The sequence below is a fragment of the Helianthus annuus genome, chromosome 16 (genome assembly GCF_002127325.2).
Source record: "Helianthus annuus cultivar XRQ/B chromosome 16, HanXRQr2.0-SUNRISE, whole genome shotgun sequence".
NCBI classification, from domain to species: domain Eukaryota; kingdom Viridiplantae; phylum Streptophyta; class Magnoliopsida; order Asterales; family Asteraceae; genus Helianthus; species Helianthus annuus.
The window spans coordinates 120520075-120530973 of NC_035448.2; the positions used below are offsets into that span (position 1 = coordinate 120520075).

The 10899-nt window shown below is 36.8% G+C and overlaps 1 protein-coding gene across 1 annotated transcript; it reads left to right on the top strand.

Moving 5' to 3' along the window:
- The first annotated feature begins 4065 nt into the window (after positions 1-4065).
- Positions 4066-10565, top strand: LOC110916532 (potassium transporter 7). Its single transcript, XM_022161242.2, has 10 exons — positions 4066-4524; positions 5785-6013; positions 6122-6370; positions 6515-6565; positions 7095-7355; positions 7860-7912; positions 8000-8114; positions 8783-9037; positions 9128-9650; positions 9729-10565. The coding sequence occupies exons 1-10, from the start codon at positions 4249-4251 to the stop codon at positions 10258-10260; spliced, it is 2544 nt and encodes an 847-aa protein (XP_022016934.1). The 5' UTR covers positions 4066-4248; the 3' UTR covers positions 10261-10565.
- The last annotated feature ends 334 nt before the right edge of the window (positions 10566-10899 follow it).

Genomic DNA, 10899 nt, shown 5'->3' on the forward strand with positions numbered 1-10899 from the left:
AAGATCATGATGATTGAAGCTATGTACTTCTTGAATAATTGTGAAAGTAAGAAGATTGCAAAAGCCAGGGTAGGTTCAAAATTTTCTAAATTTTTCTAGGCCTAAAGCGGATAGCAAAATTGGGGCCCTTTTTGTAAAAAAAAAAATGCTATGAATCCTATTATTCATATATCATCTTTGTATACGCATAATTATAGATCATAAACCTCAATGTTAACAATCTCAAAGTCAAAATTACCAACATATAATATATTTTTTTTAGAATTTGAGGCCATAGGAAAATGAAGGCCTAAAGTTCTTGCTTTATTTCACTCCCCCTTGAGCCGGCCCTGCAAAAGCCACAAAGCCAACATATTTCTAGAAAAAAAGTTAAATGTTTTTGTATATCTATATAATGGTAAGGTTCGGTTAATTTGGTTATGACACACACCAAAAACAAAACACAACCGCAATTTTTTTGTTATGGCTTAACTAGTTGTTCGATTCAGCCTAACGAGTTCAGTTAAATTGGTCAATTTGGTTATAGTTAGGGTGTAAGGGGTGCTCACCTAAGAGGTGAGTCCCCTCTCTTACGCCCAACCAATCCTCGTGTGCCACGTCAACTCCCCTCTTAAACTCTCCTAACACCCTAAATTGATGGCGGCACTCCCCTCTTAGGTGAGTTGGTTTTTATTAAAAAAAAAAAAAAGTTTTGATTGGTCCACTCATCCTCTCTCCTCCCTCTCTCCTCCCCCTCTCTTCGGTGAAGCCTCACCGGTTTCACTCCCTCTCTGTACCTCACTGCTATGTTGGCGGTGCTTGTCCCGCTCGGCAAAAGGGGTCCCCGCTTGGTTTTCGGTGGGTACCCCGCCCACCCTTAGATTAATTCGATTATATAAACCACACATAGTTAGATATTATTAGATATATAAAATAAATGCACAAAAATTATAAACAAATAAACAACTCTAAATGTCGTCAAGGGTGGACCTAAGCTTTGGCTTGGGTGGGCGGGTGCTCCCTTGAATTTCTTTTTTGTGTATTTTCGAGGTAAAAATCCCGACTACACCTTTTGAAAATTTGGTTGAACCCTTCGTTCGCACCCTAGAAAATAATTCTGGGTCCGAAACTGAATGTAAAAAAAAAAAAAACTCTAAACAATAAGAGTAAACTGTCATTTTGGTCCCTGTAGTTTGGTCACTTCTGCCACTTTAGTCCAAAACTCAAACCTTTTGCATCTGGGTCCCTGTGGTTTCAGTTTTATTGCCATTTTGGTCCAAAAATGAAATCAGATCATATTTGTCTTATAAAATTCTGCTATTTTGTCATTTTCCACAGGGGCAAAATGGTCATTTCTTTTTTATAAATAAATACCAGATTTTATAAGAAAAATATGATCTGATTTACCCCTGAGGAAAAAGGACAAAATTGCAGGATTTTATAAAACAAATATGACCTGATTTCATTTTTTGATCAAAATAGCAATAAAACTGAAACCACAGGGACCCAGATGCAAAAGGTTTGAGTTTTAGACTAAAATGGTAAAATGACCAAAACTCAGGGACCAAAATGACAGTTTACTCAAACAATAAACTAGCACTAGTAAATGCAACATTAAAGCTTGTTATATTGTTGGTGGTCCTTTGGATGTCTCCATCACCTCCTCACTTTCATCTTCTCCATTAAGGCCTAGGGGCGGTGCGTTAATATAACACGTGATAGATATATAACGCGTTGAACATCACAAAATCTCACCCCCACCTCCAAGTATAACGCGTGATACAATCACGCAATCCGATTTCGTTATTTTTTCAACGCCGTGATGATTTATTTTGTGAGGGTAGTTGTTGGTTGGAGGGAAATTGTTGGGTGTGGTGGTGAGTGATGACCACCTCCACTAAAAAAAGGTTGTGAGTGATGGAAAAATGATTGCTGACATGACGGAACATGATTGGATATTGTGAGTAATGAAATTTTATCACTAGTGACCACCCCCTCCCCTTATACTTTTATCGTTGTGGCTACCACGATCACAAATATCTATTCTTTGCAATAAATTCACATACCACAAATTATAGACTAAACATAGAAATCGATAAGGACCAAGGTTTGTTTCCATCATTTAACACATTTTTTTTATTAGTTTCTATCTTATTAAGATATTTAAAAAAAGTAGTTGAAGTACAATTTATTTAATATTCCTAACACGAGTTGTAATTTACAAAATATTAAACTTATCGTATGACAACACTTGTACCATGATACATTGATCTAAAATAACTTTGATGATAGATTAACATAACATTATCATCATAAAAAACCCTATGCATTCTCATTTTACAGGTAAAAGTTCATCGACTATATTTTGGTATATTAAATACACCAGGGTGGGAGTTGACTACAAAGTCCATTTTTCCTACAAAGTGTAAAAAGTCATGAAACACCATAATGTCAACCATAATACACACTCAAAACCCACAAATAACAAAGTGAAGATTACTAAAACGCCATATTTGTGGGTTTTGTGTTGTGTTTTGGATGAAAAAGTTTTGTTTATCGAATGACTAACATTAATGTGTTTTATGTTGATTATCATGTTTTGTTTTATTATCATAGTTCTACGATGGTGTGTTTGAAGTTTTTATGGACTGTTTGAGCTTAGATATCGTGTTTTAGTGATCTTCACTCTGTTATTTGTGGGTTTTGGGTGTGTTTTATGGCTGAAATTATAGTTTTTATGACTTTGTAGAAAAAATGGACTTTGTAGCTGAACCCCACCCACACCAAACTGCTTAAATGCGAGTATATACGAAATTCAAAATAAAAGTTTCAGTTTATCTTTTTTTACACTGAACGTTTAGCTGATTTAGTTATCCTTAAATACGTAAAAGTTTAGTTTTAAGTGCGTAAAACACTAACATACACATATTTAACGTCTACATAGACTTTACACATGTAATTACTCTGCTACTAGTTGTTCGCTAATTACAAGTTCATCGACTTTAATATATCAAAATTAGATTCTAAATCCCTTCACTTGTGGCATAGTGGTAGGAGACTTGGGTTTTTCAATAAAGACTCAAGTTCAATTCCCACTTGTGTCATATTGGGGTGGGTATTAGGCAATGATGGTGACAAATCCACCGAGGAGGGTTCGATCCTGAGCCACACCCCGGTTTTCATACGGCTGTTACTTCAGCGAGGCTTCTCGTGTGGAGGCATTACGGTTTCTGGGGGAACGCCGTAACAAAGTCTGACTAAACCAGCGCGAGACCGGTTAAGACAACGTAGTCTGTGCAGATCTTGGCTATGATCGCCATTTAGGCAATGTAACATTGGGTCACTAAAAAAGAAAGTCACCATTAAAAAAATAGATTTTTTAACGAATCCTTTACAAAAATAAAAATATTAAGAAAATTTGCTCACTAAAAGTAGGGATGACAATTAAACCCGAACCCGCTGGGTAAATCCGAAACATTTGGGACGGGTTTAGGGTCGGTTAATCGGGTTTGGGACGGATTTGGGAATAGTTTTTATTTTTTTTTTTTGCGGGTTTAGGACGGGTTTGGGATTTAGTGATATACCCGTTTACCCGACCCAATTACCCGATAAAGAGTACTCGTTTACCCGATTGTATACCCGATATAATTTCTTTTATATTATTAAATATGTATATGTATATATATATATATATATATATATATATATATATATATATATATATATATATATATATATGATACATTCATTTTTTACACATATAGGTATTCTATTCCGTATACATTGTAGTTATTTGATATATATTTTTTTAGTGACAATACAAAATGTAACCGGTTAGTAGTTACCCGATAAATACCTAATGGGTTATGAGATGAGTATACCCAACGAATAATCTTTTTAAATTAACAGGTTTACCCGAAACTCACGGGTATACCCGATACCCGAAGGGTATTTACCCGCTAGAAAACCGACGGGTTTGGGACAAGCTTATCTAACCGGGTTTGGGTTTGAGATTACCTAAACCCGTCCCAAACCCGACCCATTTCCATCCCTAACTAAAAGCATGTTTTGACAACCGTCCAAACTAACACAAACTTAATCAACAAGATTTTATCCACTCACAACAACGCACATCATCACAATTACAACACTAAATTAGGGTTTATAAACCGTAATCCACACCTCAGCTCCACCATTCCAACAATAATGGAGCCACAACTGTTCAATCATCCTCATTGAATTCAAATTCAACACGATCAAACCTACAATATGGCAGAAGAAGGCGGATCCAGTAAGAACAATGGAGGATTAACTTCAGTGGACTCAGTTGACTCCTTCCGTTGGGTTTTTCAAGACGCAGATGATTCAGATTCAGAGATTGATATTAATAATGATGTGCAGCAGGAGGATTTGCCGTTGCGAAACGGTGTGGAGTCCGAGGATGAAGATAATGTGGAGTATAGGCTTATTCGGACTGGACCGAGGGTTGACTCGTTGGATGTGGAGACTCTTGAGGTTTCTGGTGCTCAACGGATTGATTTGGAGGTATGGTTACTATTGATTGTGTCTGATTTAGGTAATTTTAGGTTGTGTTGCCCTAATTTGGTGTGGAATTGTTGTTGTAGTTGAAGAATTGTTAGTTAAAATGTTGGAAACTTGTCCGAAATCTAGGGATGAGAAATTGGAATATGAAGAGTTAGATGATTTGTGACTGAGTATTTTAGCTATTTAGGTGGTTTGAATGTTTATTTATTTTGGTGGATTGAATGTAAAACAATTTCTTGAATTTTCGACAGTCGCTATTTATCGCTATTCGCTATGTAGCATATAGGTGCCTTGTCGCTATTTCTCGCTATTCGCTACGTAGCATATAGGTGCCTTATCGCTATTCGCTACGTAGCATATAGGTGCCTTGTCGCTAATTTGTCGCTATTCACTATCGACAGCTATGGTACTGTACCGGTGGTACTGAGAATATCAAAACTGAAAATGAGTAAAAACGCAAACCTAATACTGTACCGATTATGGCGGTACGGTACCGGTAGCGTAAAATTACTGAAGTATACGGAAACTGACTAGTGCCGAAACTTAAAACGCCAGGGATGAGATCATTACCGTACTGGTACGGAAAATACCAAAACCGAAAATGAGTAAAAATGCAAACGGAATGCTGTACCGATTATGGCGGTACGGTACCGGTAGTGTAAAATTACTGAAATATATGGAAACTGACTAGTGCCGAATATGAAAACACTGAGATGAGATCGGTACGGAAATTCCGAAAAAATGAGTAAAAACGCAAAATACCATACCGATTATGGCGGTATGGTACCGGTAGTGCTAAATTACCGAGAAATACGGAAACTGGCTAGTGTCGAAATGGTAAACCATAAAATTGAATACTGGTACTGATGTTGTTTGGTCGGTGTTGGTTTGGTATGTGGTATCGGGACGGTACTGGTACTTGGTAAAAAATGGTCATCCCTATGTTTTTTTACTCATGAACATGATATGTATGCAACTATGGAATGTATGATGAAGGTCTTTCTTTCTAATTACAATGATGTATTTGCAGGATGTTTCTTTTAGGAAAAGCATTCAACTGGCCTTTTAAACACTAGGGTAGTAGTGTTGATCGTACCTTATTTAACTAAACTAGATTGTTATGCCTCAATTTGGTGTAGAAATGTAGCTGTAGTTTAATAATTGTTAATTTGAGTACTTAAAGTGTTTAAATGTTACTAACAGTTTAGAAATTGGAACTATTCTCTCTTAAACATGATGTGTACTCAATTGTATTTGCAGGATATAACTTTTAGCAAAAGCATTAAACTGGCTTTTCAAACACTAGGGGTAGTTTTTGGGGATGTTGGAACAAGTCCACTATATACTTTCAATGTGATGTTCAATAAGGCTCCAATTGAGGGGAATGAAGATATTATTGGTGCTCTATCTCTCGTTATATATACACTCATTTTGATTCCACTGATCAAGTATGCCCTCATAGTTCTTTTGGCAAATGACGACGGTGAAGGTAAGTTTTAATGTTAGTTCGTTTATACGTTGCGTCTGTCCCTGCAAAAAGATGGCCGTTTAACTTAGACGGTGTTTGGTTTTATCATTTATGGTATGTATGCTGCAGGTGGTACATTTGCTTTATACTCACTTATATGTAGGCATGCTAAGGTTAGTCTACTCCCAAATCAGCTTGCTTCTGATACACGTATATCAAGCTTCAAGTTGAAGGTTCCATCTGCAGAACTTGAGAGGTCGTTGAGAATAAAGGAGCGTCTTGAAGCTTCTTTAGGGCTGAAAAAGCTTCTTTTGATGTTGGTCCTTGCTGGTACTTCCATGGTGATAGCTGACGGGGTTGTTACGCCTGCAATGTCAGGTTTCTAGTAATTTCCTTAATTCGTTCGCCCTACCTTTTGTTGATTTTGATACACATAATGTTAAACGATATCAAGGGTATGTTGTTTTTGTTGCGGAATTTTCGAGAGGAATTCAATGTTATCTAATTATTTTGGTTGTACAGTCATGTCCGCCGTTCGTGGTCTCAAGCTTGGAGTTCCTATGGTTGAGGAAGGTGATATGAAACTAAAACTAATCCTTGTTAGCCCAATAATAAATAGTTGAGTAAAATGCCAATTTCGTCCCTGAGGTTTGACGGTTTGGCGACTTTCGTTCAAAGGTTTGTTTTCCGCATCTGGATCCAAAAGGTTTGAAATCTTGCCATTTTTATCTAGCTCGTCAACTCCATCCATTTTACATAAATTGAAAAAGACTGAAATATCCTTTAAGTTAACAGAAAAGACGGAAATACCCCTGATTTAACAGAGAAGAATGGATGGAGTTAACGAGCCGGACAGAATGACAAGATTTCAAACCTTTTGGATCCTGATGCGGAAAAACAAACATTTGGACGAAAGTCGCAGAACTGGCCAAACCTCAGGACGAAAATGGCATTTTACCTCAAATAGTTATTTATTATGTCAAGATTCTATAGTTATGCTTTCTGATCTATATTAATGTTTGTTCACGTTCCTTTGGGTTGAGGATACCAAGATATTTTTTTGACCAGTCATTTCATATTTTCTTTTATGTGTGTAATGCAGATCATGTGGTGATGATTTCAGTTGCATATCTTATTGTTTTGTTCAGTGTACAAAGAATTGGAACAAGTAAGATTGGGCTTGCTATTGGGCCAGCCTTATTTCTATGGTTTTGCTCCCTTGGGGGAATTGGCATCTACAACCTTGTGAAACATGACAGCAGTGTATTGAAGGCGTTTAATCCTGTTCACATTTATTACTATTTCAAGAGGGACTCAGCTAAGGCATTGTATTCTCTGGGAGGATGTCTTCTGTGTGCAACCGGTAAGCGCTTATGCTAAATGTTTTAACATTAGCTCATCACGTGTCTTATATGCAAATAATAATGCAGATAAGTTTGTACAAAACAAATGTATAAAGCATAACACCAAATTTCAAATAAAACCTCTGAATACACTCTGTGCTCCACAGTTATAATTTTGTAGTTATACCGTATAAGATTGTAAAACAAAATATCTCATGTTCTATACAAAAATATGTTTTACATTGTAATTTTTGTAGCGCTTACAAGAGCAATATAAAGTTGAGTCTGATTTTTTTATGATTTTATTTCTCTTTCAACTCACGAATAGGCTGAAACTTTTTTTTTTTTAATTCTTTTATCCTTTATTCCTTTCTTTTCACTTCTTCTCTTATTATTAATTGAAAAGATAAATTCAAGGCAAGGCAAGCAACTGAGATGAATAACTGCAGTTAGCTACTTAGCTTTAAGCTGGTTTATGTAACTATTATTAAAGCCTTTATTTCTTTTCTGCTGGTATACTTCAGGTTCAGAAGCAATGTTTGCAGATCTTTGCTATTTTTCTGTAGGAGCTATCCAGGTATTGCAAATATTTTCTTTCAATGCAAACGTTTTTTCTTTCTATTGCTTCATCTGAATTACTTTAGATGGAATCTGTATTTTGCAGCTTATTTTTGCTTTCCTTGTACTTCCGTGCCTTCTGTTGGGTTACTTGGGTCAAGCTGCCTATCTCATGAATAACAACGGTCATGCACATCAAACTTTCTTTTCTTCTATCCCAAGTGAGCCTCCTTTTTTGTTTTCGCCAGCCTGGCACACATCAACTTCATTTATTTTTCTCTTATACAGTTATACTGATTGTGTAGCCCCCTTGATTGTTAATATTAGAAACGAAATGTTAGAGGTGGCACAGCTATAAAAATTTTTAGTTAACCCGTTTGACCCGTTAGAGAGAAAACTGTTGGTGCATAACTGCATATTTGTGTGTCCGTTACTGTGCGAATAGGCTAGATAGATTGTGTGTTGTGTATGTAGATAGTTAATGCATGAGTTCAGTCAACGCATGAGTGTTGCGGTTGACTTGTAGCCATACGTTGTGTGATGTACAACGTAGGAGCCATACGTATTAGAATGTCAACGCATGAGTCATGCGTTGATAGTGTGAAGTTTTAGAATGAGAGGAGATCGAACACTCTTGTTCTCTCCCTGAGCTTAAACGATATAAACTCTTTTGGTATGAATAAGTTGTGATGACTAAATGTTATGCTGCCAAAGTTTCTACCACTAATCCGTAGGATCGCGATCCGTTTCACGTTTTTTAAACATAAACATAACCTCAATCAACCCATTTATAAATTAGTGAGTTGAAGTTTTCACCTCTTTAAGCTTAGCTTGCTAGAGAAAGTCATTGCTAATACTTGTAATTTTTTTTGTGTTTGGCTGCCTGCAGATGAAATTTTTTGGCCGATGTATCTAATTGCCAATATTGCAGCATTGATTGCTAGTAGAACAATGACAACAGCAACCTTTTCCTGTGTCAAACAGTCAATAGCACTTGGCTGTTTTCCTCGCCTTAAAATCATACATACTTCTCGCAAATTCATGGGTCAGATTTATATTCCAGTTATGAACTGGTTCCTCCTCGCCTCTGCTCTTCTTCTTGTCTGCTTTATTGCAAACACTGAAGAGATCGGAAATGCATACGGTACTCCTTCCTCTTTTTATTCTTCATTTGCAAACAATTATTTAATATCGTTAACTGTTTGTCTAATGTTGATTTGTATTTCAAATACAGGCATTGCTGAGGTTGGTGTGATGATGATGACTACTATCTTAGTAATCCTTGTAATGCTTCTTATATGGCAGACAAACATCATTCTTGTTCTGTTATTTTCCACCGTTTTTCTCGGGTTAGAGGTTATATTCTTTTCATCAGTTTTACGAGGCATTAGAGATGGAAGCTGGCTCATATTGGTGTTCGCGATGGTTGCATATTTCATCATGTACATATGGAATTACGGTAGCAAGCTCAAATATGAAACAGAAGTCAAGAAAAAGATGTCAATGGATATAATGCGCCAATTAGGTAGCAATCTTGGAACTGTTAGAGCTCCTGGCATTGGATTGCTTTACAACGAGCTGGCAAAAGGCGTGCCGACGATATTTGGACAATTTCTTGCCACTCTTCCAGCTATCCATTCGATGATTGTTTTTGTGTGCATTAAAAATGTACCTGTTCCTTTTGTGCCTCCGAGTGAGAGATTCTTGTTCCGAAGGGTTTGCCCTAGAAGCTACCACATATTTCGCTGTATTGCCAGGTAATTTATCTTTCTTTCAAGTTTGTATTAAGAGATTTAGTAATCCAATACCTGAGTTTAACATACGGATTCTTAAAGATATGGCTACAAGGATGTCCATAGGGAGAATCACCAGTTATTTGAGCAACTTTTGATCGAAAGCCTTGAGAAGTTCATTCGCCGAGAAGCAAAAGAAAGATCATTAGAAAGTGACGGGGATGACGATACCGATTCCGAAGATGAATCCTCACGTGTTCTACGAGATCTAAACGGGACCGTCTATTCACTTGGTGCCCCTCTCTTATCCAAATACAAAAGCAAAACAACCACTAAACGCCCCGTAATCTCAGAAGCAAGCACCTCACACGAGCCCCCAAAGGACTCTACCAACCCTGGTCAAGACAAGAGCCTTGAAAACGAGCTAACACTCCTACATATAGCCAAGGAATCAGGGGTGGTTTATCTTCTCGGTCATGTATCCATCAGGGCGCGGAAAGACTCGTGTTTCACTAAAAAATTGGCCATTAATTATTTTTACGCCTTTTTGAGGAAAAATTGTCGGAGGGGGATTGCCACTCTGAGTGTTCCGCACACTCGTTTGTTGGAAGTGGCCATCACACATATGGTTTGAGCTGTGCTGCTATATGGTGTGGTGCGGGCTTGTGCCAACAAGGTGGAACCAATGACCGGCGGTTTTGCAGTTTCGGTTGTGCAGGTTTTGGACTATACAGAATTGTTGTGGATTGTTTGTACATTCAATTCATATGTTGTATGTTTTAACATTTGTGTAAATGAAGTGAAAGCATAGGGTAAAGAAATGAGTTGTTTTTCATACTAGTATTGTTCTGCTTGTTTTAGTTGTGTGTCGATAGCCTACGTCTTTCATTTATGTATGAAATTCAGATTCCATTCTTAAGAATAAACATGTTTGTTACATGTTTTTAATTGTTATCATATTTATTGATGCAAATTTCATTTCATTGTTATTTAATTACGAACTATTTTATGACTTAAGATGGTTGGACTACATCAAGCAACAACTATAATAAGATCAGGTGTTATCTTTCATGGCTAATTTTTCTTTCTTCTCAAGGTACAATAATCAATCATTTGATGATAATACAAAGAGAACTAAATTATACGGCACAGAGGCTTCACTTACCGGCAATCCAAATAGAAATCACAAACATTGCATCTAAAATAAGTGTTACTTTCAACAATACTAACACGACATGCGCGACATTCCATCTTAGATACATTGGATGAAGCA